At 36.1% G+C, this 26,795-nt stretch overlaps 2 protein-coding genes across 2 annotated transcripts; both read left to right on the forward strand.

The window, feature by feature from the left end:
* Positions 1 to 860: 860 nt before the first annotated feature.
* Positions 861 to 12,586, forward strand: LOC113686179 (adhesion G protein-coupled receptor L1). Its single transcript, XM_027203772.2, has 20 exons — positions 861 to 1,329; positions 3,678 to 3,713; positions 4,586 to 4,960; positions 6,339 to 6,670; positions 6,747 to 6,806; positions 6,926 to 7,121; positions 7,499 to 7,606; positions 7,729 to 7,816; positions 8,081 to 8,171; positions 8,248 to 8,297; positions 8,542 to 8,668; positions 8,752 to 8,855; positions 9,361 to 9,463; positions 9,567 to 9,717; positions 9,828 to 9,909; positions 10,093 to 10,159; positions 10,464 to 10,552; positions 10,777 to 10,897; positions 11,250 to 11,291; positions 11,403 to 12,586. Exons 1-20 carry the CDS (start codon positions 1,272 to 1,274, stop codon positions 11,535 to 11,537), a joined length of 2,415 nt encoding a protein of 804 aa, XP_027059573.2. The 5' UTR covers positions 861 to 1,271; the 3' UTR covers positions 11,538 to 12,586.
* A 1,847-nt stretch (positions 12,587 to 14,433) lies between these two features.
* On the forward strand, positions 14,434 to 25,153 carry LOC113686184 (adhesion G protein-coupled receptor L4). Its single transcript, XM_089200860.1, has 19 exons — positions 14,434 to 14,481; positions 14,610 to 14,733; positions 16,314 to 16,381; positions 16,835 to 16,894; positions 17,164 to 17,371; positions 17,862 to 17,963; positions 18,524 to 18,611; positions 19,081 to 19,171; positions 19,343 to 19,395; positions 20,028 to 20,142; positions 20,440 to 20,540; positions 21,212 to 21,314; positions 21,800 to 21,950; positions 22,069 to 22,150; positions 22,539 to 22,605; positions 23,349 to 23,425; positions 23,611 to 23,731; positions 23,860 to 23,901; positions 24,409 to 25,153. The coding sequence occupies exons 2-19, from the start codon at positions 14,682 to 14,684 to the stop codon at positions 24,460 to 24,462; spliced, it is 1,635 nt and encodes a 544-aa protein (XP_089056986.1). The 5' UTR covers positions 14,434 to 14,481; positions 14,610 to 14,681; the 3' UTR covers positions 24,463 to 25,153.
* Positions 25,154 to 26,795: the final 1,642 nt, after the last annotated feature.

A 26,795-nucleotide genomic window follows, 5' to 3' on the forward strand; every position in this document is an offset into this window, starting at 1 on the left:
CGGTGAAAATAAAAACTGCTTTTCATGGAGACCGTGTCTGAAAATTTAGTTAAACTTGCTTCTGATAAGATCGCTCCTCTTGACACCTCGTCGAAAAAACCTCTCCTTTGTTTTTTGCTTGGGCAAGGTATTGGGATAAATGTTTCAGAATAAATTGCGTCTCCACAAGCCAAAAAATAATAGTGACAAAACCGCCTTAAAGGACTGTGATCGGAAGTTTTGTTCTTTCACACTTTGTAAAAATCGTCGCACTCTGCAACACCTGTCGTATTTTATGATCACACTTGTCGCACATTGCAATAACAGACCATATGGTATAATATAAGCCGAAAAATCTTGAAGAGTTGATTGGTTGACAGCGTCACCAAAATGGATGATATGACAAGGTTACCATGACAACACTGCACACAATGGGTTTTTTTTTTTGCAAAGTACGACAAGTGTTTAACAAAATATGACAAGTCTCTTTACAAAGTATGACGTGCTATTGCAAAGTATGACAAGCATTATAACAAAGTATATGACGTGTTATTACAAAATACGACAAGTGTTATTATAAGGTATGACAAGTGCGCGTCAGCTAACTTTTTTATAAAGTGTGTTGGTCCGTCATATGCGAGAGCTTTTTTAATCAAAAAGTGCGATAAGTGTTTTTACAAAGTGGGATAATTATAACAAAGTGCGAGAAAGGAATTTTTAATTTTCATTAGAAGTTACAAGTTGATTTCAAATAGTTCACAGACATTTCTTGCCCTTGTATGGTAGATTTTAATAAGCACACTTGCATGTACGTGTGACCGAATCCTTCCCTCTTACGAAGGTATATATATATATATATGAAGTTAAAGGTACCGCTTTCATCGAGGAGCTTCATCTGTTTGAAAGAGAGATGATGATTATTTCCATTCGTGCTGATGAACAGATGAGATACTCGCACTTGCTTCCGGTTGGCAGGACGCTGATTTGAATAAGGCAAATATTTTTATAAATAAGGCTCATAAATTAGTTTTTAAAAGGAAAAAAACAAAACAGCGCTTTGCACCTGGTGAAAATAACCTCAATGCCATTGTTCCGTTCATTTAGAAAAAAAAAACTAGTTACTCACGTAAGGAAAGAGCAATCGAGTTTTGAGCTGTCTATAACATTCAATCTCCTGCCAAAGAGAACAACGTTCGTTAAAAATTTGCGGGTGCCATACATGTGCTGCCACCAAGTCTCGAGCCATCATTGGATTACCGACATTTTCTTATGGTAACGCGATAAATTGGGCGATGAGTAAGCTCCAATCCGGCAAAATGTTCACAGACCGGTCTCTACGTCTTTCGCTGAGTAAGTAAAAGCTTTATCACATCTCTTGGTTACGCGAGAAGTGAACGATGAAATAGGGATCTGAGATATTTCAGATAGACGCAAACATCATGAATCCCTTTAGCCAAAACTGAGAAGCATAAAGCCAATTGGCCCTCATGTAGCTCTCTGAAAATTTTCATGATTACTTTCACTACGAAAGCGATGAAAATAATTGAATTGGAGTTTCCAGCCTTTCGCAATGTTTATTCTAAATTCTGATAAGAGGAAAAATAAAATTGGAAAACGATTAGCCAGGAAACAATTGTTCGCATGCAGTTTAAATGATATATTAAGTAAAGCTTTTAATTCATTACTGCTTTGTCTTGACGAGGAACACATGCAAAAGGAAGACACTATTACATTCCGTACAGAAGCGAGCCTGTTAGCAATTCGGAATCTAAAACGCCATTATCTGCCGTTTATCGAGACGAATGTTAATCAGCAGTAGTGGAGAAATTTTACTTCAAGTTTCTTTGCTAAAATTTAGGTCTGAAGCTGAGTGAATGTGCAACGGAAAAGTTTAATACTCCGGTTAGAATAGTAAGTCATAAAATAAATCATCAAAAAATCGAGGGCGAAAATGTTCAAATTGATGATATTCATTGTTTTTGCAATAATGCTGTGTAACTTTAATTGAATTCGAACTATGAACAGCATTTTTCTGCTTTTTGGAAGCGAATTTTGTAATGCATTTTTTGACTGGCATTCTCTAGACCCTATAGGAGTACACATTTTCTTCATATCATTTGCCGTCTACTTTTCCTATCTACTTATTGATGGCTCAGAACAAATTTGCGAAGGCAAAGTCCTCATATAATCAACCTAACTTTAGAGCGTAATATTAAGATTACGATATTTTTCACGCTTAATTTGAAAAATTAAAATATTTCAGGTGTAAAAATACACCGCTCTCGACTAGGAAAAAATGTAGCTTCAAATTTCTGCTGTAAATCTTTTCTTCTGACATGCGAACTTGCGCCTCGCTATAAAATAATAATAATTATAACAATAATAATAATAGTGAAACACCGATTTTATTTTCGAAATACTGTGGCATGATTTTTTCAGATTTACAGAAAAACTGGTGGTTAGAGCATGCCTAAATTTCTTATATGTAATCCCCCACGGGACTTTAGGGAATAAGGTGAGCGTACACACACTAAATCAAAAGAACTAGGTTTAACACGTGAGCTGCGTGTTAGTTACTTGCCTCGTTAACTTCGCAGCCATTGTCTTGCTTCGCATGGTAGAAACAAAGGAACGTGTTAAGATCTTGCCCGAAACTTCGAACAATACGACGCGCCACTTAAAGTTGAAGTTGCTTTCGATTTGTACATAGAGCGATAAGAATTTATAGTTTACAAGGTAAGAATTAAGTTTAAAAAAAGGAATTCATGTCTTCAAACTGAGCTCCTATAGACCTTGTAAAACACGTCGTGCTCATTGAATTCCGTGTGAAAATCCTGAGGGAAAGATTTGCCGTCAATATTACTCTTTTTCTTACAACTTTCGGATAGGACATAAGATCTTCTTTATTTTTGCTTATATTCTGTTAGTAATATACTTCGCAAAAAAACCATTCTCACAATTAAGAAGATGATAAACATAAGTAACAAAGTGAGTTGGGGTGTACAAGATAAGCTGGCGTGGTAAGGAAACAGTGGAACTTAGCTCGCTAAAAAGAAAAAAATCTAGCGTGTTCTAGAAACAAAGCTCTACCGTGCTAGCAAGATATGAACAATGGCTACGAACACGCTTTCCAAGATCAATTGTTTTTATGCGCATAACTGCACGGTAAGCGTGTCATGCCATTGGCGTGCGAGCGTGTTAGAACGTGCCGTGTACTTACGTTCACCTTATTCCCTGAAACCACGTGGACGGTCACATATTAAAATGCTTATGGGTAGGATAGCAAAAGCTAGGCTTATAAGACCTAAAAAATCTTAAGTCGTTCAACTTTTATCGTCTCTAGGTTAGGTAACATGGGACGTGTTCACGTGACATCATCAACTGTCTTATACACACAATCTGCAATAACTGCTAAATTCAGTTAAATAAAAGAAAAATGCTGTCAGTTTAGAGCTAACTGGTATTCCTTCAGCAGCAGCTCGGAAAAGAGAAAGAAAATGGTTAAACCCTTAACTCTCTCTCTGTTTTCTTTTTAGATATCATTGAATTAACACACGTTCCTAACCTATTTTCCCCTCCATCCAGTTTTCTCGCCTTATATCTCTTTTCGAGACATGCTTCTTCTAATAGTCTTATTTTGTTTGGAATAATAGTATTCTAGTTGTAAGCAATGTATATTTTTGTTTTCTCTTATGCAGTTACCCTTACTTTGATGATGCAACTGCAAGGACCAGGTGAAGCAATGTAGATCCAATTTTATTATACACATACTGATGAAATACCAGTATTTTCCTTTCACTAAAAAATCATATCTTCATCGCGTGCAGTGAAGATACTATTTTTATCTTTCATGTTTGAGGATATTGGTGTCGCCATGGTTACAAACATGATCAGCCAATTACAAGAGAGCTTCTAGCTCAGGCGCGCGGCCGGTTCTTTTGAAATTTCATTAGTATAAATTAAATAAACAGATCATTACATGGCCGCTTGAGGATACGAGTTTTATCTTCGTTTTTATCTTCTCACACTCATTCGTGAGAGATACTTTCGGCACGAGAAGATAAAATTCGTATCCCCACGCGGCCATTTAATATCCTCTATTTATCATATATGCACAAGTAGGAATGATTTCTGACTGATTTCTTCAATACCGAAAATTCATGCACAGATTATTATAAGGGATGCTTTTACGTGGAAAGACGTCGTAGATTCATCTGGCAACCTTTATAATGGTATCTCGTGTATATCATTCAAAGACCATTATCTGTAACATTTCTTAAATGTATACTGACATGACACAGTAGGTAAAATCAGAGCACTTTCAAGAAGGGAAAATGCCAAAATAGAGAGAGATGTATTGCATGATATGGATCGATCAAATACTCTATAGATATTAGGAAAAAATATCAAGTTCTATGACACGTGTTCTCGCTAGTTTAGAATCACCTTTGACTATGATCATCATCATTATTACTTTCATCATTAGTATCATTATCGTTATTATTACGATAATTAAGACTATCATTGTCATTAGCAACATCTTTGTCAATGTTATTGTTTATATCATTTTCATTGATATTATTATCATTATTACGCTCATTTGTAGTATGCCCAAATCCTTCTTTTGAAAACCGTTTGTACACATTTTTGGAGAAGGGAGGAACATGGAACAAGAGCAGAGACCATTGTCGAAGCCAAGGAGGAGACCTGGTTTCCATAGAGACAGAAGATGAACGGAATTTTATCAAGAAAGAGATTCAGAAGTCCAGTGATACATTTTATCATATTGGCTTAGAAAAAAAAGCTGGCAATTGGACTTGGGTGAATGGAAGACAACTAAATTTCCAGCAATGGATAAAAAACTTGTCTAACCCTGATGGAGAGGTAGCTTCCATTTCTTGGAAGTCTAATGATGGATTTATGCAAGTCAAATCTGGAGCTAGGGATGCAGATTCTCCTTACATTTGTGAGTTTCATAAAGGTAATTCAAAACTACAACTGTCTTAAAGAGAGTAATTAAGGTACAGGGAATTCCTGAAACGCTAAGACGTTATCACTATGGATCCTGCAGGTTTCACTAATATTAGAAAAGAAGTGGCTTTGTGCTAGAAGCTTTAATGTAAGGCCAATGTGATTGACAATGGGCCCTTCCCTATTACGCTGGCATTTTCTTTGGCCTACTTTGGCTCAAGGAACTATTCGTATGGCACTTTTCCACAAAAAGAAATTGTAGCAAAACGTAACATTTTCCGCCAATTTTATCAACATTTTTGTTGTCAAAAGAATGAATTTCCTTGCTGTTTGTGTTCTTTGTGTTTGTGTGCTCCTTTAAAGAACTTCAGGAAACTGAACTTCTCCAAGCTCTCCACATATATGCTGTCTCTCCATTATAGTTGCGCCTTCGAACGCCTTGCAGGTCAGCGGTTAGTTTGCCTAGGTTGTAGCCAGCCCTTGCTAAAAATCAAACCAAGATGGCTTCAGCAGGCGTTCAGCTTTCTTGGGAGAGTAAAATGCCAGTTTTAACAGCTGCGAACATAATCGGAAAAGGGTTAAAATGATCAGACGAAACGATGAGTAGAAATGCTACTCACTTATGGTATTGTAAGTGAAGTGTAATCATGGTTATGTTAGTGTTATATCAATAAGTTTTGATTTTGCGACATCATTGAAAGCAATGATAATTTAAATAGATTTGGCTATGCAAATAATGTTACTATACAGTATTATTATTGATAGATTATTGTACCTTCACATAAAAACTAGCCGTTTGTTTGTAGCGTTTCCTTTACATTTGATAACAAAATAGGTAAACTTATGTACAGACGCCTTTATCTAAAAGCTTCAGGAAATTCACGCTAATTGACTAAAGGTCTATACCATAACTCTTGATCGATTTAAGTTGCCACTTTATTTTGATCATCTATGAAACTATGAAGCTTCTTACAATCAAGGTGAATTTTTGCTTCCAGTATTATGAATGAAGTTTGGTCGAGAAAAAAATACATCTTAGCCCACCAAATACTCCATTTTAGCCCATAGTGCCCGGAAAAGAGTTAATAACTGTCATAATATACAGGTCTTAGGTTTACCCTCGGGTAAAAACGATTGCAGGTTTATAAGTGATAGTTTGCTCGCCTGCTATCTGTATCAGTAACAGGAGTAACAGTAATTGAAAATACTTCCAGTCATGGGCTTTGCTTTAATCGAAGGTATTATGTTTCTTTTAGAGATTTGGATGGTCGGTCAACATCTATTCCTAAACTTATTTTGTGTTGTAGCTGTTTTATGCGTTCTTTACAACAGAATGTCCTATTTATGCTAAAAAATTCTTTTTTCCCCCCTAAATTTATCAATATCAGTGGTAACATCATCACTTTCACCGTTACCTGCTGCACCCTCTGCACCATTGATGTCGACATGGACACAATCGGCTCTATCACCGCAAGTGTCGTCATCATCGTCACCGAAAAAGTCGCCTTTGGAGTTTTCGTCGCCGTCGCACTCACCCTCACTCACGTCCTCGCCTTCATCCACACCTTCGTCCTCGTTTTTACTCTCTAAATCACCTTGTGCTTCGTTATCACCGTCGTTGTCGCCATCGCCATTGCCATTACCGTCCCCTCCGACTTCAACATCGCCGTTGCCGTCGCCGTCGACGTCGACGTATACGTCGGGAACAATTCAGAAGCTGGTGCGTACTCCATTCAATCAAAGCCCCTGTGCTTGTCTTTGGCCCATAAGTGTAACTGTTACTTTCTCCTTTTTAGGTAAGGGAATATGTTTTTAAACTTGCCAGAATAGATGTCACCAGAAACAATTCTATACAGGTATTTTAGTCTTTTTGGAATTTTCATTAGAGACTCAGATCTATTCTTTGACTTGCACTAATGCCAAGTAATTATCGTCTTATTATTACCTTACCAAAAAGTATTTCATATAACTACAGGAGGCCATAGGAGTTTTCGAGGACTTCTTCACAGGTATTAAAAACATCACGAAACCTGCTATCATTGAAGAGGCTGAAACAAGAAGGAAATCAATTTTCAAGGTGGCAGTCAACTTCGAGAGATATGCTCTCAGTTACAGCAAGCACCACCTGATTAGGATGAGGTCTTTAGAAGTGATCAAAAGCCGCAAAATGGGTGAGTCGGAACACAACCATCTTTTCAGATCAGGGGTGATATAGCACTTGTCTATCTACTGAGTGGGTGAGTGGTTCACAAAATGGATAACTGCTTAGATGATGTGACAGTTTATACACGTGATCTGTTGAGAAACGTCACTATTGGATCAAATTGGTCAATCTATTCCCCGACTTGGACTTTTTGTTTTTCAATTACGATGGTAGAGGAAGGCATTTGAATAAATAAACGCCTCTTAAAACTCTTCTCGTCGATGTTTTTATGATCGTAAAGAACCGTAACTTTTGAGAGGTAAAGAAAAGAAATGCCTTTGTGCGTTCACATGTTATTGTTTAGATCAATATCAGCTGAACCATCTATTATTCTTTCTCCGTCAGTACTGGTTTTTAAAAAAGCCCACCGACAAAGTTCCAATGACTTTTATTTCGGAGAACAAGAATTGCAAGCGAGCATGAAAGTTTCCTCAGCAAATTTTGCGAACAATGGTTTGTGTTGACTACTTTTTTTAACCCTTAATTTGCAATGTAGCTTTGTTTTCCTTCCAAATAGCAATTGGTTTGTCAAGTTGTAAAGAGATCGATATCCTTTTCCTTTTTTTTTCCTTTAGTGTCGCTGGTTGTTGGGATTGTGTACACGGATCTCCATGAAGTACTACTCACAGATCAACCCATCAGGGATAAAACAGGAAAAGAAAGGTGGCGTTATCTCTCTGATTTTTTCAACCAAATACAGCTCTAGTTGCATATAAAAAAGAGAAAATTGCGGGCTCAGCAAAAGTGATGTTGAAAAAATGTCAAAACCCAGCTGGTGTTCTGCTTGTCAATCACCATCAGCCAATCGTCTATGAAGTAACTGCGAATTTGTCATTGATTTGAAAAGGGTCTTAGCTTGCCTTATTCCCAATGATAACCATACTTTCGACCTTTTCTGTTTTCATTAATATTTAATTTTCTTTGTAGGCATTTGGACTCCAGGATAATAGCTGTAGCTATGGATCCAAAACCGGAAACATTGCAAGAAAATGTCATCCTCAAGTTCAGAAACCTCAGGGTAATAGAGATAGTAAAATTAAGACTAGTTAATCTGCGTTGAGTCTATTCTAAAGATTTAAAATGTATTTTTCAAGGCTGATGAAGGAGAGAAGAAATGCGTGTTTTGGAGTGGTTTCAGTAAAAGGTAAGGAAATGGAATATATCTTTTTTCCCCGGCAGTAAATTGTTTCTTGGCGGCAAATCAGGTAGACAGGTTAAGGAGTATTTTGGGTAAATATCAACAATCGAAATCATAAGTCAACAAAAGCGTTTAGGTTCTGAACTCGGTAGGAGAAGGAAATAATTGTTTCTTTTTGTTCCGCTTTTCTTTAATATTTCTTGCATGATTAGGTACCCTTTGTATTTTTTCTGTTTTCTCTTTTTTGCAGCTCAGACGGATATTCAGAGAGAGGATGTCACGTTGTAAAATCGAAAAAACATTTACCAGACACAGTTTGCAGCTGCAATCATTTGACCCATTTTGCCGTTTTAGTCGATTACAACGGTAGCCCTAAGGTAATCGTACCTTTGACATTTTTAATACAATCCCTTTGATTTTGGTAACATTCTTTTTTATTATAATGAAATTTGTGTCACAGCTCACCGAGAAGGACACAACCATACTGGAAATTATCACTTACGTAGGATTAAGCCTTTCCACGACGGGGATACTTTTGACAATTATAGCCTATTATTTCCTCACGTGAGTACTGTAGGTGGACTATTTAAGGATTAATCAAAACTCTAAGAAAATTCTCACGTAATTGGCTATCACCAGCCCAATTTCAGCACTAATAGGACAGTGTGTGCGTCATGCTTGAAATTGGAAGGTATAATAGGATAGTTAAAGGGACAGCTAAGACCCCATGGCTGTGTGAGTGCACAGAATACGTCATGTGAGCGCGTTGTTGTCTCGCATTTTGACAAGTTAACTGTACCTTTTTTTTATGAAAACGTATAACCAATGTCTAGTTTTTTTTTCTAAAAAATTTTGAACCTTGAAGAATTGTCGTAGCAATCCCTATGATAATGATTATATTTGCTATGGATAAGGAAGAATAAAATAAAGATAAAATTTTTCCTCTTCAGTAGCAGTAGTAATTTAATTGCCTCATCTGTTACGACATGAAATAAGTGTTATACGTTATCATAGAATTATTCGTTTTGTTTTGTTTGTTTGTTTGTTTTTATTTTGGTTTTTGTACTAGTGATGTTGATCGACCTCTGTCTCAAATACGTTTGAATCTCTCTGTGGCCATCGGAGCTGGACAAATAATCTTTCTCGCCGGGATAAACTCCACGAGAGACACGGTGAGTCATTTATAAATCCCTCATTTGAAAAAAAATTATTTTAAAGCTCATTAAATTTTGTAAATAGGAGAGTACAAAAAAAACCTAATTTTTTCTCTCGCAGACTGCTTGTGTCGCAGTAGCAGCTCTGACGCAGTATTTCCTAATGGCTGCTTTCTGTTGGATGCTGATCGAGGCAATTTATCTCTATCTGCTTGTTGTGAAAGTTTACAACATCACCGAAAAGATACACATGTTTCACGTCATCTCATGGGGTACGTTGCTTTCTCTGTTGTGAGTTATTGGTACCTTTCTCATTTTGAATCGCTTCTGATTGGATATGTAATTCCGTAAGTTATGTGGACTTCCTCCTATTTATACTCAGGTTTACCCATCATCATGGTCGGTATTTCATTAAGCATCGCTGCTGGAAAAGAGGAAATTCAAAGCTATACCAGTGATAAATAGTAAGAAATTCCCTTTCTACTAGTCTCTTATCCTTCTCCGTCTTTTCCGTCTTTCACATAAACTCATTTTTTTTCGTGTGTGTTTTGACTAATGTTTCGCTTCTAAGGTGTTTTGACACGGGGAGGTTGAAGGAGCTATTTCGTTCAAAATCCATTTTTTTTTTGTCCTCATCTCATTTCAAGCTGCTGGCTGTCCTCCGCTGACAACCTGATCTGGATATTCATCGCATTTGTGGCGTTCATTGAAGGTGTAAGTCGACCAATGATAGATTCTTCATTATTTCTTTAATGTACTAGGAAGAACGCATTTCTATTCTCGACGACCATACTCAAAGTTTGCAATATTTCTAATACTAATCACTCACACGATTTTTATAGTATTTCTGATGTTAGCTGTAGCTGTCTAGTCTCTCTTGGAGAATCGGAGCACGTAACTCGAAGACTCGGATTGGGGATTCACAATTTTCCTTTTTACGACGCTTCTGGCAAGACAGATAATTTTTTTTTCTATTTAACGATATCTTATGATTAAAAGTACCAATTGTTTGTTTCAGCTCAACATTTTGATACTGGTCCGAGTCATAAAGGAGATGACCACACTTGTACAACCTGTAGAAGAAGCCAACCATATTCAGCAAATACGGTAGGATCTAAACTTTAACATTTGACCAAACGATTGTAATGAGTGCGATTAGGTAAAAACAAACACACGAAAACGAATTGTTATAGGAGCGAGCTCTGAGGTATCTGGCCAATTCAGTTGGTTCCCTACTAGTTAATCATAAACAACAAGGCGTTACGACTTCAACTGAAAGATCAACCACGAACGTCTTATTCCACAAGTCACGTATTGTCATTAATCTTCAGACTTGGCGTAAGAACATGCCTAGTGATGTTTCCACTGCTGGGCGTTACGTGGCTATTTGGTCTTTTTTTACCATTACACAAAGCTTTCGCCTACATTTTCACCATCTTCAATTCTACTCAGGTGAGCTTATGAGTAAAACTGTCAATTATCAGTTGTCTGTATGAATACATTAATGTTCATACTACTTATAAGCCAAAACCAGATCCTCTCATATCCATCATATTATATTTTCGTGAAAAAAACCTTGGAAACAAAGAGCATTCAATTAGCCAATCAATAGGAAAAAATTATCCTTTGGTTTATGAGACATGCAACATGCTTTAATAAATTTTTTTCACCCTTTTTAATACGTTTTGTAAGAACACTATACGTGATGATAAACTCACTGCATCAAATATCTCATACGGCCCTTTATCACTGCTCATCAAAATCGACAAATTAAGGCTGATCTTGAAATAATTTTCTGTTTTAGGGTTTCCTGATTTTCGCCCTTCACTGCTTGCGAAACAGCCAGGTGAGTCGGATACGAACCTGAGGATACACACCAAGAACATTGTATTGATTTTGACATAAATCAAGATTTGAGTGCTCAGTAACTTATATTTTGTCGCCTGTACATCAACAGATTAGAGAGCGATTGAAAAGGAAGATGAACACCATTTTCCCAGCTACTGTGGATTATGGAAAGAAAACCTCAAAAATTGATCCAAATGATGCCGGCGATATGTGGGCAGTTGAATTGCAGTCTTTCAATGAGTAGCTCTTTATTTAGAAAAAAGAAACGATTCAATCGACTTTTGGGAATACGCAGTCACTTAGTATGATAGAGCTGACGACGGTAGATCGATGTTCAATCTCGATGCGTTAGTTAAGTTAAGTCGTTCTGGTTCACATCGTTAGTCATTAATTATAATGATGTCATGAAAACTTAAGTCGTCTTTATAGTGCATGGAGGTGTTGAGATAAGTTAACATTTAGAAGAGCAGCGAATGGCACCCGAAAAATCGTGAGTCTTGTACGATCATGAAATCTCGCCTCAAAGTCTCGCGTCTGTTTTTGTGGCCGATAGTCTCTTTGAAAGGTGGCTAGAGCAGCTTGAAGCCAACGCCATAAGCGACAAAAGTCAGTCCGCGGGCCTTAGCTTAAATAGAATCCGACATAATGCTATGAATAATACTACATTAAGTTATAATAAATGAATAATTATGATGTTTGTCTTTCATCTTCAGCACTCGTGAAAAGCATATTTTGGCTAAAAATGAAAAATTTGGATCCACCCATGTGCCTCATCATTTGACATAAACTAACGCATTTTCATTTTTTTTTCCTTTATTTATTTAGTAGTTGGGTGCCAAAGGCTATGTCGTAGATAAATTCAAATTGAATGTGAATCAAAATAATTCATGACCAAAATAATAATGAACAAATAAACAAATATGTAACAGATACGACGTCAATCTGCAGTTCATATCTATTTTAAACTTTATTAATTTGTTAGTATCTTATTGCGTATTTTTCATGCTTCGTGTCAAGAAAGTGGTATATATCTAAGAGTAATAAATGTCAAAAGAAATCTGGATGCATATGAACGGAATACTAACGATAAAAAGTGGTTCGAATTATATTCTGCAATGAATGTCCTGAGTCAGTATATCAGATCCAGCGCATCGTTATGAATGCTGAATATTCTACTGTCCCGTTCATCAGGAAAAATTATTTCTAAGATGAATGATGATAAAAAAAATCGATACAGAAATGACTTAGAGAAATATGTATACATGAATGAAATTAAAGATAATTTGTCTCGCGCCACTTCTTGTTTAGCTTTATGAATTATTACATACATAAATCTTTGGAATAGCAACTTACGTGACATTAGCTCGTTGTGTCTGTCGGGGGAGTATTGCAACTTATCGTCGATATAAAAACCAGGGGTGGGGAGGGAAATATAACAGCAGATGCGTATTTCAGGATCTTAAAAATAATGCTCATGCGGTCTTTCAGAGTTTTCCTTTCCTCTACTTTCGAAGTATTTTGCGGAACAATTTCCGGTCTTGCATGCACACAAGGAAGTTTAAGATTCAAAGTAGCTCTATTTTTAATTTTCTTTTTAGCCACAAGTAATGTGACATTTTCAAGGTGATTTAGTTTTACCAACTGAGTTGATAAAGTAAATTGGCCGTCGTAAGGAGTTAAAAGTCTGACGTTTCGAGCGTTGACCCTTCGTCAGAGCGATTGAAATCCAACTCCGTTGATAATTCTTAATTACCCTGTTCTACTCTCCGACCGACGCAGCACCACAGTTTCTTTAGAAACTTACCCCTTTTAAAATTTTTCATCCGTAAAGAAACTTTGCTAACTAAGGAGCTTTTTATAATGAAGCAAGCCTCCAGTCCTCCCACGTATAGCTGGATTATTATTACCTTTTTCCATTTTATTTATTTTTGGTGGCACTTAGAGACTGAACCTGGACCGTAATCATAGTTTACACAACTGTATTTTAGCAGAATGACATTTAAAATGGTTCAATCGTTTTATGAAAAAAGGTTATTTGCCTTTCTGAGGATTTAATTAAGGTCCTGAAAGCTTCACCTGCGCTTTTGAGCAATCCAATCAATAACTATGAATTAGGCCTTTTTTCTTTTAATAACAGCATCTTCTTATTTCCAGAGATGTGTTCTGTGTCGGGATCTAAACCTATTATCCAAAGTACAGACAAATAATTTTCTTGTCGATCAGTCTGAATTTTACTCCAAAAGATGAACGACGAAATCTTCAAATTAAAAGGCAGAGGTATTTCAACTTTTTCTCATGTTGTTGTTCATCTAGGCTATATGGATAAATGAAGGTTTAATCGTTTATCTTGCGATTAACTGCAACTGATAAATCGACTTTACATCGTGAGACAAAACGATCAACCGTTTAATAATTGTTTCCCGCAAATTATTTTGCTAATTTTTTTAACGAAAACGATTGCACCGTATGAAATAATTTAACTTTGTCATGTTTCTTGAAAAAGATGACCGGTGTAGCTGTCATATCTGGTTACCACGACGACTGTGTTATCTTCTCAATTGTGTGATGTAAATGAAAAAAAGGCGTGTATATTGCATACGTTGAAGAAGTCGTGCCTTTGAAGCAAGACAATTTATATTATTCTAACATCTATATATGTATTTTTGTTGGCGTTTTCTTAATTCTGACTTCAGTAATTATGTATTCGTAGAATAGAAAGGAATTTACAAGTAAAGTAGAAAGCAGATGGTTAAAAACGGCAGCGCGCACATTTTATGCCAGGACTGCGTGAATTGTGACGAGGGCGAATAATTGTGAGACAATTGAGAACTACTCCATTTCTTAATGAACATGGACAACAAATACATCAAAACATCATGTTACCACTTCCTTGAATGCGTTGGTAAGGTTTTAGTGCGGTTGGCTTGAACGAAGGAAAAGTTGGCCGCTGCAAGGATAACATTTCAATTTATGGATAGTTAAAGACTTCTAGAAAAGTGTTTCTAAACATTCATTTAAATTATTTTGCTATTCTAATATTCAAATTCCCTTGATTAAATGACGTTTCAGTTAAAATGCAACATAAACGTCCAGATGTCATTAATTTGCATGAAAATCAATTTTGTGCTTCAAGCCATAAACAAATAACAGCTCTATAAAAGCCTGACTGCAGACGTAAAAACAACAAGGTAAGCTAAATTCATTCTTTTACAGGAGAAAGCTCTTTCAGAATCAGCTAACAGCAATCTTGCACTGATCTCAAAGATATTCATAATATATACGCACAATACGGAAATAATATTTTGGTTGCTTTTAGATAACTCGCTGATCTCAACACATTTATTGGTTCGACTGAAGGCGAAGGGACAACAAGTTAACCTCAAAACAAATGGATGATTTCCATAAATTTACGGCAGTTCTGTTGCTGGTCTCCTCGTTAGGTGAGTGTGGATTCTGTTGTGAAGATTATTACTTTTTCTTTTCGAAAATTTTTTCTCGCCATAGGGATCAAGGACTCTTTTAACTCTCATATTCGTTGTATCTACATATCCTAATAAATTAGACGTAGCAGAACATTTCGGATGAGAATTAATAACTTAAACCATCGGAAAATGCGGCCAAAAGTCGATTGAGTTTTAAATTTTTTTTCAGTGTTTCTTTTCCGAGTTTTTCCCAAATTACTCGCGCATTTATTCAGTTTTTTCAACCATCTGCTCACTGACCTAAGCAAAACTGAAAACGTGTTAAACGCGCTCTGATCGGTTTGAAGAGCGTGAATTTCTTGGGTTATTTTTTGTCGGACGAATTCTTTTATTGAAGACATTCTGATAGATTCTTCCCAAAAAATCACCTTTGATATGGTTTCCCTGAGTCAGGGCATAAATTTTTTTGGGCGAGACAACTCCCGCGCAAAACGGTTGCATCTACCAGACAGACTACTTAATAAACATTTTGCTTTGAAAACCTTAAAGATTGTGCGAGGTAATTTGCGCATGTAAGAGGAACTGTAACGAAGTGCAATGTAGGCAGATACATGTAATTTGGATTGTAAGGGAACAACATGCAATCAGACTTGCAACGTAAATGTAAATTTTTGTTTTTCGAAATGCAGCTCGAGGAAATGTCTCCAAATTTGCAATGCTAAAAATTTTTGATTTGGTGACAATACGTTTGGAGCAAGCGTAACTTCTAATCAGACTTGCAATGACAGAATTGGTACTTGCTGTCAGACATGCAGCGACTAATGTAAACATAATCGCATGTAGGTGTAAACATAATTGCATCCAAAAAGAACCTCTGTGCATTTACCCTTGTCAGAATAACTTTGACCGCTCCAATGCATCCAAAGTGGCACAGCTCTACCTATTAACATCAAAAGGTATTGTATTTCTAGCCACAAATATCAAAGCTACTATGACTCACATATACGGTGAGAAATTTGGTATTCTCATTCTAAAGTTAGCAAATCAAAGATGACTATTTTAAGTCATGCTTTTCAGGTATGTTTAGGAAAACCACATAGCGCAATGGGAGAAAATTTATTAATGCGATAAAGATCCTTTTGATTTGCTTCTCCTTTTTGAAATGATGTGTTGTCACGGTCTATCAAGCTCGAAGCTTCGAAGAAAGCTGACTTTCATCTCCTCCTTGCAACTTGTCTTTTTAAACATCTCATGAAAATGACATTTTCTTGCTGATAACTCCTTCGCTTTTGTTATCGGATAATTGAGCAGCGAATAAAGGGGATAGGTTTCTAAAGAAACTAAGGTGCTGCTTTGGTTGAGAGTACTGCAAGATAGTTTGGTTCTATCAAGTGAGTTGATAATGCAAAGACGATGTCCTCTCTTCTCTAGAGCAAATAGTGTATTGCAGTTTTCTGAAGAAGATACCGGTTGATCACTTCTTGGTTTGAAAGTGTTCCATTGCCTCTCTTCTAAGCAAAGTTCTGACCTTATAACGATACGTAAAGATAAGAATGATTCAAGTCTATGATGAGCTTATTTTCCGGCTATATTTCAAGTACAAACAGCGACTACATCACCACAACTTCCTACAAGATCACAGCAGACTTCAAAAACAGAAGAATTGGTAGGTATTGCTTAAACATACCCTAGTGACATGCACAGAAAGTATCACACTAGTGACTGTAACATGCAATTCATCTTCAAATATGATAATTTTTATAATATGTCGTTTTTAATTTATCATAATGATCATCAAAATCATCGTCATGATCGCTATCTTTTTTATAATTATTATTCTAGTATTTTATTTTTTTCACTATTATTTCTGCTTAGGGATGATTTTGCTCTGTATTATCTGGTTTTCTTTCTGTTTGTTTGTTTTTTTTTCCGTTGGTTTGTTTGGTTCTTGTTTGTTGTTTTGTTTGTTGTTTTATTTGTTTCTTTGCTTGTTTTTTTTCATATTCTTTCAAGAATTTAAAACAGTGAGTTGGATGTGTCGAGATAACTTTAATGGACGAGCATTTAGTATCTGTTTCATACTCTCTCGCACTAATTTGATATGTCATCCTTGCTACAGATAAATAATTTTACCTTGGCATTAAATAAAACAGATATTCAACAAGGTAGCTCTTTGCAGGTATGTTGAAGTTTTGCATTCTATTTATTAAATTTCTTAGAAAAACCTTTTTAATTTTCAACTTTACTTAATCATCATCATTCCTTGTACCTACTGTTGGCTATAATCTATCTGATATTCCTGCTCGCACGCAATAGGTCTAAAGGCGTCACGTAATAGCATATGCCAAAAAAATAGTAATAACAGAAAAGTAATCATCAGCAGTTATCTTAAGGTAATGATAACGAAGAAACACTTTTTTCATTGAATTTCATTCCATCCTTTTGCAGAACGTCGTCGATTTGTTGCGAGATACTCTGGTCAAGTACAAAGATATATCCTTTACAGAAGTTAAAAAAAATGTTATAACCGAGCGGAAACGGATAGAGTTGATATACACAACGGTAGATGCCTTTCAGACCTTTGCTCTGAAGTATGGCTGGTACCACCTCAACGAATCAAAGCCAGTGTTAAGGGGGAAATATGAGAGAATACGTGGTAGGCTTAAGGTTGTTTGTCTGTTTTTTTAATGTTGTTATGTTTTGTAATGGAGAAGAAATTGAACATCCTAAATGACATACGAAAATGAAGTCATAGTGGGACACATAATTTTGATCCTTGATAGCTTGATAGCGTATGATGGAAAACCTCATATGATATACAAAAATGAAGTCATACCAAGATGGAGACTAAGCTTTTTTTTTTTGTTTTTTTCAGCTATTAAAACCTCTTTTAAGTTTTTGGTAACTAATTCGTACCACTATCAGTTTTAAGAGTCTGCTGGTACTACAGACACTCATCATAGGCATAAATAATTGATCTCATAAAAGTAGTGGCGGAATGCATGTGGAAGTTCAGGGATGAACCCTATTACGTATGATAGTTATATCCCAGATTAAATTTAACAAATATTTAATATTATTCTCATTATATTCTATGATATTTCTGTTATGTATTTTAAAACCACACCATTCCTCCATTATAACAGTTGATATTCGGAAGAGTCTACCACGAGATTCGGACGACTTTCACCTCGGTGAATCATTAAATGAAACTGTTAACATCCCATCCAATAACTTTAATAGAAACGGTAGGTATTTGACTTTGATGTGCGAAGAAAAACTTTTACCACGAACTTTAATAAAATAATCTGCATAAATTGGGACGGGGGCAAACTTGACTCTGATCTTGAACTTAGCTAAATGCTTTTGTTTTTGTTGCAGTCGCTATTGTTGTAGTTTTCAAATGAACAGGTTTCTTGAATATTCTATTTAAATCTATGAAGCTTTCCATAGCTTTTTTTTCCATCAGTGAGTGGGGCAGGAGGGAAGCAAAATAGCCCAGAACATAAGTATTTGATCCTTTTACTTGTAAAGTTCAATCACACACTGAAAATAGAACTATATCCCAACAATGTGACGAGTGACATTTTCTAAAGAGTAAATCTTCTCGAAAATTCAAGGAAAATAACGATGGGTTATGTATTGCTGAATGTTTTGGAGCTTTCGAAAAAGTCATCAACATTCTCACGTAATTGTATCTTTTAAAATGTTTTTATTATCTCATCTACCTGGACATGGAGTACGATACACTCGCAGTCCATCTAACTCACGGATACATCTTGAATTGCTTTTCTTTTTTTCCTTTAAGGTTCAGTGATTGTCGGAATCATATTCAAAGGCCTACATGAACTGTTAAGAATGAGAGAATTTAATAATGCAAACTTAAAGAAAAGGAGGTAACATGATCTGTACTTGTATGTTGATTAAGATTAAAAATCATCCATTCAGAAGTCGCGTTTAAAAACTGCCAGATCAGGAATTATATTATGCCTCACATCGTTCTTCTTCATAGTATTCAACGTTTCGTTGTTGCATCTAAGTGACAATTACAATGAAAGAGGCGATGGCGGAAGGAAGAAAAAAGACCCACTGACAATGATTTTCGAGAGATAGTGGTGATGATGATCAGATAAAGAAAATGATAAGTTTTAGCCCTCCATGAATTGCAGCTGAGGAAGACTGGTACTAAACTAACAAAACCGCTCGGGATTGAAAAAGCCGATAAAGGCAACATTCTTTCTTCTGCACTGGCTAGCGTCTACCCTGAGATTTTTTTACAGGTTCATAAGGGATAATCCTATTGATCCGATTGGATTGTTTCTTAAAGCGAGCCCTACTCGATGGTTATGTTTCTTTATCATTCAGGCGTCTTAACAGCTTGGTAATAGCAGTCGCAATGGATCCGAAGCCGACACTTTTGATAAGAAATGCCGTCATGAAGTTTAGAAATCAAAAGGCAAGAAATCTACATAAAATTGAAATTATATGACATGTATGATGAAACATATCAACGACTGAAAAAACGAAAAATGGGTACATGGAAAGAATACTTTACTTTAATATTAATGATTAGATTTACTGAAAGTATTAACTGTTGGGCTGAATGAAACAGTATCTTATTCATTAGTCTCTTGACGCAACCAGGCATTGTGTGTTTTGGAAAGGATTTGATTCCAAACGGTAAGCATGATTATTTTGTGGTAGTCACGCAGTATTTTGTAGTACTAAATTAAAACTTCTGTCCTCGGCAAACGTTTCCATTGTATGACCTAAAACATGTTTAGCGACTGTCCAAAAATATTAAAGTGCCTCAGGCAGTCGATTCACGGCACATCATTTTTCACCTTCATGTGAGAATTTCGTCAATTATATTATCTCACTGTATCTAATTATTTTTGGTTGGTTTTCCCATTTTGTTTCTTTTTTCTTTTTTGGATTATTCTGAAAGACTTTGATATAATGGATGCCTTGGTGGCCATCCTAGATAATGCAATGTTTAGAGTAAGCTATAATACTTAACTTCCTCACCCACTGCCACTACGTTCCTTGGCTCATCTTTCTAATCTTGCATAGTGAATAAGATGCTATCTTTCAAAAGATGGGGGATTTCTAAGGGCTTAGTCGTCGTAAGAACCTAAATGCGCCCCATGATTCTTTCCTTGGTTAAACCCCAGCACATGGGCGACTAAAATGACAGGCTGATGAAATTTGATGACTTCAAGCAGCAGAGCCAAACTTTCAATAAACAGTTAAGGGAAGATGTCATATATTCGTCGCTTCATGTAAAAAGCTAACATGTCGCCTATTTTTAGTATTGATGGGTGGTCAGATGAGGGATGTCACGTATCTAAAAGAAAATCAGAGTACACAGAGTGCAGCTGCAACCATCTGACTCACTTTGCAGTTTTGTTCGACTACACAGCAGAGGTAATGGTGTTTGTCTGTTCATAATCCACAACATTTGTTGCATGATAATCATGGCAAATCACCATGTTACATAACTACCCACTCCTTCCAGATTTGAGGTTAATTTGAATATGTTTGCAGATTTTTCACTGTTATCATATTTATTTAAAGCCGGGAAGAACATTTTTACTAACGGGGCTGTTGTGCTATTTTATATTGTAAGAAAAAAAAAAAATATATATATATACATTTTTTTTAGTATGTCGTCATTAGTTTTATTTTGCTTTCCTTTTGCCTGTTATTACAATGGAAAAATAGACAGAAAAAGATGAGAAGATATTGACGATTCTCACTTACGTGGGACAGATCTTGTCGCTCATTGGAATAATCCTTACTTTAGCTTCTTATGCTCTCCTCACGTAAGTAAAATGTTTTTTCCTTCTGTTATGGAATTATTTTACTACACTTGGTACTCTCCAACTCTGACCTATTTATTTTTATTTTCATTTCTCCTAGTTTAGTTCCTTTCCTTCTCAGTTTTGATAGTATTATACAGTTTCTTACTTGATATAAATGGTATTGATCTATTTTCCTATTTTTGTCTATCAATACAGTCTATGAAGTGAATGAAAGTGATCCTCGCAGTGATGTGCACTACTTAGGCAGTAGTTAAAATAAGGCCTGAAAAAAATTCAGGCCTGTACGGGATTTGAACCCATGACCTCTGCGATACTGGTGCAGCGCTCTACCAACTGAGCCAACAAGCTAACTGAGAGCTGGTCATGATGGTGGTTCTAAATAAACCCGTGAAGTGATGAATAGACGGGTTTATTTAGAACCACCATCATGACCAGCTCCCAGTTGGCTTGTTGGCTCAGTTGGTAGAGAGCTGCACCGATATCGCAGAGGTCATGGGTTCAAATCCCGTACAGGCCTGAATTTTTTTCAGGCCTTATTTTCACTATTGCCTAAGTAGTGCACATCACTGCGAGGATCACTTTCATTCACGTCTTCATCCGCAGTTCAAATATATGACTTTCAGATATTCTTAACCGTCAATACGGTCTATATTTCTCTTCGTTATCACTAGTGATGTGCATCAGCCGCTGTCTCAAGTGAGGTTAAGTCTCGTTGCCTCATTGGGACTTGGCCAGATAATGTTTCTTGCCGGGATAAATGCCACACAGGTTAAGGTAAACGCTTGTTTTTTTTCTTTGTTTTGTTTTTTTTATTGTTTTTGTTTATTGTTTTTTTTTGTTTTTTAAAAAGTACAACTTAAAACAAAGTCAGTAAAATCTTTTTTAGCTATTTGGCCGTGAATTCAAAAGAGGAGTGTTGGCTCTAGTCGCATTTTTGAACAGATTTATGCTTCTTGTGATTATTATTGATCACAGCTGGACAACTATCGGTTTGGACGGAAAGGGGGAGGGAGGGGGCTTGAGAAATTGTCATAAGAAGCAGGTGTTTATGAAGTAACAGATTCATGTTTCATGTTGGCATGATCGAGACTTGATTAATAAAAAATTAACCAGTGGGGAAAATAAAGGCTATATTTGATATAAAATGTCGAAAGCTATTAAAAAAAGCCTTTTAAAAATGAATCCTTCTTGAAAATTTACTCGAAATAGAAATAAAACGGTTACAGTTATAAAAAGCTCAGTCTACTCTTGATTTTCAGGGTATTTGTGTCGCAGTGGCAGCCCTGATGCAGTATTTTCTCATGTCAGCCTTTTGTTGGATGCTTGTCGAAGGAATTTATCTTTACCTGTTTGTTGTCAAAGTTTATAATATAAATGAGAAGATGGCCATGTACCATGCTTTTTCCTGGGGTAGGCTCTTCCACTATTACAGCAATTATTAAAGGCGATATCAAGTTTTCGTTATCAAAATGATATTGATACGTGGTAATCTCATTGTCTTTAAAACTTTCCTTTGCGTTAATTGTAGCTTTTCCAGCTGTTATGGTCAGTATTTCGCTGTTAATTGCTTCAGCGAGGGACGAAATCGGTAGTTTTGTCAGCAAAGAATAGTAAGTATCTGTATGTATCTATTTAAGTTTCATTATTTATTTACTTATTAAGACAATTCAGACCATTTCAGCTTTAGAGCTAGTTTATTTGGGGACTATTTATAAGATAACATGGCCAGATCACCACACCGGGAGCCACGTTCTCTACACTTTGCAACAGTTGTGAGTGAGTTCTGTATCTTTCCCTGCTAACCAGCACTGAGAAAATGCAGGAGACAGGGCCTACGGTTCATCGACCTTATCCTAGAAGACTACAATGTCTAACTATTCGCAGATGTCATAGCAAAGGAAACACATTCTCCTCCCCCTTCTCTCTTCTGTTTCAACTTGTGATGGCTTGATTAAACTTCAAGACTAATATAATTATGTAATTTGTGTCGTGAATAAGCTGCTGGCTCTCCAACGCAAATCATTCTATCTGGATATTTGCTGTTTTTGTGGTGACAGTGGAAGTTGTAAGTAGATCACAATTTTTAAACATAGTTGATAGTCTCATTAAAATTTTCAAAATCCAAAAACTCGCAGCAAGATGTTGTTCATACTTTAACGTTGGGAAGACTTGTATTGATGAAGGATGTATTTGAATTAAAAACAGCGGGACAAAACTGGCCTATAACGGTTCAAAAAGAAAGGCCTGTTTGCTGTGCGGTCTTGGCTAAAAAAAATACACATTCTCTTTATTTGTCTGAATTTAACAGCCGTTGATATCTCAATCATAAATTAGGAAAACGGTAAAGAAAGAAGCACATGAACACAATTGCTTTCCTTGACCGTTGACTGTAAGGGCTTTCGGGAAACAGGCCTATTGACGTGCAGACAACACTCTCCTTGAATCCTACAGTAAAACATCATGCTGCTTACTGGTGAATAAACAATCACTAAATTTTCAAATATAAATATTGCATTCTCTTGTTGTCATTGGTTCACTGAACTCCAGTTATCAGCGCTTATTCCGAGCCACCTTATATGGAAATGCATAAAAACAACTATTCCATTTGCGCTCGTTCGATACCAAATAGGCTGTAGCCTATTACGGGCCAGGCGCCTTGTTGGCTTTCTACCATCTCATATCCAGCGCGTTCATGGAATAATTGTCAAATAACTGGGGCTCAGACTGAGGTCAACAGGTTAGTAGCTGAGTAGTTGTTGGCAATTACATATGAATGTTTAGCCTATTTTAGATATTACTATTTTGTAGCTCAACTTGTTAATTCTGGCCAGAGTTGTAAAAGAAATGTCCGGAACACAGCCAGCTCCAGGAAATCATCAGATAAGGTAAGAGTAAATATGAACGTTAGGAACCGGAAAATGAGAACAATAACATGAACAACAATAAAAACAATAATGACAACAACAAGAACAGCTTGTTTGTTATTTCTTCTTATTTTGTTTTTGTATTGCTATGTTTTTTGTTTTTTATTGTTGTTTGTTTCTTTGTCGTTTCTTTTTTTTTTTTACAGACTCTGCATCAAGACATGCACAGTAATGATTCCCTTGCTGGGTGTCACGTGGTTATTTGGTATCTTTTCGACGTTTCACAAAGCTTTTGCCTATATCTTTACTATCTTCAGCGCAACTCAGGTAAACCATTATTATGTTTTACGAGACACCATTAGGGAGCTTTTTAAATAAGCGAACCTCAAAATCAACAGCCTTATCATTTTTAAGCTGCTCGCATCATAAAGAGGTGCATCTTATTCTTTTTACAGGGATTTCTCATTTTTCTATTGCATTGTGTACGAAACACTCAGGTAAGTACAAGTGGTTTTGTTAAATTAATCTTTTAGCTTGATTTTTATTTCAATTATTGACGATGATTTTATTCAAAGTACAAGTCACAAGAGAGACATGAGGCTCAGTTAAATGAAAAATTAAAATTGACGCTGTAAGACTCGTTATCTTAACACAGTTACCACCTGAAGGTAATGTATATGGAGAAAACCTACGCTGGTTGTTAATGCGATGAAAAGATTAGATGTGAAATTATGGTGCTAAGCACATTTTAAACTCTCAGAGACTACCTTAGCCTTCTTAAGAATTGTCTTCTAATGCGCAAGTCACCCACTGAACCCAAAATTTTCAATCGTCATAAGCAGCCTGGCCGTATAAAGAAGTCGTAACATAGGTCCTTTTTGCCTGAGGGTCCTTTTGTAGTCTAACTTTTAGGTTCAACTTTGGAAGATCATAGCGAGTAATTTTCAGACACCTTATTTCCAGGCTGAGACTAAAAATTTCATGATATCTTTTCCTTTTTGCAGATTAAAGAGCGTTTGAATAGAAAGTTTAACGCCGTATTTCCAGCCAGAAATTGACAGAGATCTGACAATAAATATTCTCAATTTTATAAAGTGATGAACCAAAGGAATGCCTGCATCGCACCATATCTCCCATATATAAACACATCTGTAATCAGCGATGGAAGAGATTGGTAGCAGAAAGTAATGAGGTCAATGGAGTAATCTGCCAGTCCTATAGCTGTTAGGGCCATGTTGTACATGAATACAATTTCATAAAACGTTTTCATAGTTTCAGAACCTTTAATCTGAATTGTGCTTTACAAGAAAGTATGGAGTGAACAAGGACCAATAACTTTATTGCATTCAAGTTAAAATTAAAGGGACGGAATGATGAATTTCAGTCATACATATAGGTTGTCGCTTTAAAGAAACTTTCTCGGCTTTAAAATGTCTTTTTAAAAATCGGGCTCCGCTATAACGCTTTATGCACAAAATAGTTGCTGGAATGCTAGACTAGGAAAACCAGGCTTAAAGGAAATCCGAATAATAACCACATGGCTTCATTGATCGGGTACTTAAGGCGCTAAAGTCGTCAACCAAAATGGGAGCTGGTTGTCATGTAAATTGTACTTATAGAATAGTTATGATGTAGCTACAACTAGTTAAAGCTGACTTACTTTTCTTGTATGTATCTTTGAGAAATTTGCTATACTTAAGATGATAATTCTAAACTTTGAGCAAGTAAACAACTGTACAGATACAAGGACTGATTTGTCTGTCCGCTTGGTTTTTTTACATTCTCTTCTCAGCTTATCGTCATTTTTAACTGATTACAAAAAGAATCGAAATAAGCACAGACAAATAGTCTTTTCCGACCATAAAAGAACGAAAAATGAGCATGCAAATGTTTGCAACCTCTTCTAAGATGACTGCTTGTGACACCTAGCAGCTCCTCAGTCATGAGGTTGTTGCCCACAAGGGGGAGGGGGGGAACTGCCTGATTGTCATGACACACTTATTATTCATAACGAGTAAGGCGGCAAATTTAAAGGCGACCATGCTAAAATTGAAGAAGAATGGGCCAGATTTGCCCTTGCAAACTTTGTGAAACTCGCTCTTCTAAGTTTCAGTGGGCCAAAGGTCCATTTTTTCGCACGGATTTTAAAGTTTGAGGATGAACCTTCGATTTGCTTCAATAAGTAGAATGACAATATATCTGTCAAAAGAAGCAATGTCCACCATGTAAATCCACGCACAATTGCCGCGAATTTTAACACTTTTGATGCATCACCTATCATACCTTGGTTTTTCCAACCGTGTTAATGAGCGATAACGATGGGAGCTCTTCCAAAAGCACTTTGAAACAGTCTGAACGTTCGTAACTTTTTATTTGAGTTCATGAAACATCAATAGAAAAGGTTAGCTACACAAGGGTCTTAACTTGGGTTTGTACATTGATGAGGAACTATCGTGGAGATACCATATTAATCACATTGCAGTATAAGTGTCAAAGATGACAGGTATAATGGCTAAGGAGGGACAATACGCATAGCTTTCAACACTGGATATACCATATAACCTACACATTCCTATTATGAACCTACACATGAAGAAAATACTAAAATCAAAATCAAAGTAAAATATCTGAATTTTTTCCTATTTTCTCCACAGTTTTGTCCCACGTAACCAACTCGTTAAGCCAATGTATCCCTTGTCGGTGAATCCATTAAGGCAGGTCACATTCTGAGGACAGGGATTACTAGAACACGAATTCTGCAGGGATAGATTTATTTCTTGTAGCGTTTTAACATAAAAAAGACCAAAAAAACCAAGAGAATATGCAATCGAGTATTATGAGAATTAACTTCATTCTCATTTCCTCTATTCAGATCCCCATACTTATGTAATCCAGTACATATATTCTTCTTGGGGTTTAAAGTCATCATGATATTGGGTGTGGTCAGAATCACTCAGTTGACAGGCTAATAATCTATGATATGATGGGTTTATTATTATTGTTATTATTATTATCATTATTCTTTGGGGATTGAGAGTGAGGTTGTCGCCATTAATTGAAAGACATTGGTTTGCATTTATTTTCTTCTTTCTATTTTCGAAACATTTAAAAGTTTAAAAAATGAATAGAATAGGAAAGAATCAGAAGGATGCATCCTGCAAGTCTGCGTAAGTTGAAGATAACATGATAGAGTCGATAAAAAAGAAGTCTTTATAATTATTATTTTACAATAAAATACCTTTAAGTTCTTTTAATTGTAAAAAGGTTGCCTAACAATCAATGCAAGACAAATTGTCAGAAGAGGCAAACAGGCCTAGCACACATCCATGTGAACCAAGCAGCGTCAGGCTGGGAATCTATTTAACAAATAGAGAAGCCTTGATTGGGCTCT

The sequence above is a fragment of the Pocillopora damicornis genome, chromosome 1 (genome assembly GCF_964200805.1).
Source record: "Pocillopora damicornis chromosome 1, jaPocDami1.2, whole genome shotgun sequence".
NCBI lineage: Eukaryota > Metazoa > Cnidaria > Anthozoa > Scleractinia > Pocilloporidae > Pocillopora > Pocillopora damicornis.

Excerpts from the sequence above, each read along its gene's own strand:
- LOC113686179 (XM_027203772.2), top strand. The coding sequence starts at position 1,272 with ATGAGTAAGCTCCAATCCGGCAAAATGTTCACAGACCGGTCTCTACGT. Across the intron at positions 8,172-8,247 it reads TCAAGTTCAGAAACCTCAGG|GCTGATGAAGGAGAGAAGAA; the intron begins GTAATAGAGATA and ends GTATTTTTCAAG. Across the intron at positions 10,898-11,249 it reads CCATCTTCAATTCTACTCAG|GGTTTCCTGATTTTCGCCCT; the intron begins GTGAGCTTATGA and ends TTTCTGTTTTAG.
- LOC113686184 (XM_089200860.1), top strand. The coding sequence starts at position 14,682 with ATGGATGATTTCCATAAATTTACGGCAGTTCTGTTGCTGGTCTCCTCG. Across the intron at positions 17,964-18,523 it reads CAATAACTTTAATAGAAACG|GTTCAGTGATTGTCGGAATC; the intron begins GTAGGTATTTGA and ends TTTTCCTTTAAG. Across the intron at positions 23,426-23,610 it reads CCAGGAAATCATCAGATAAG|ACTCTGCATCAAGACATGCA; the intron begins GTAAGAGTAAAT and ends TTTTTTTTACAG.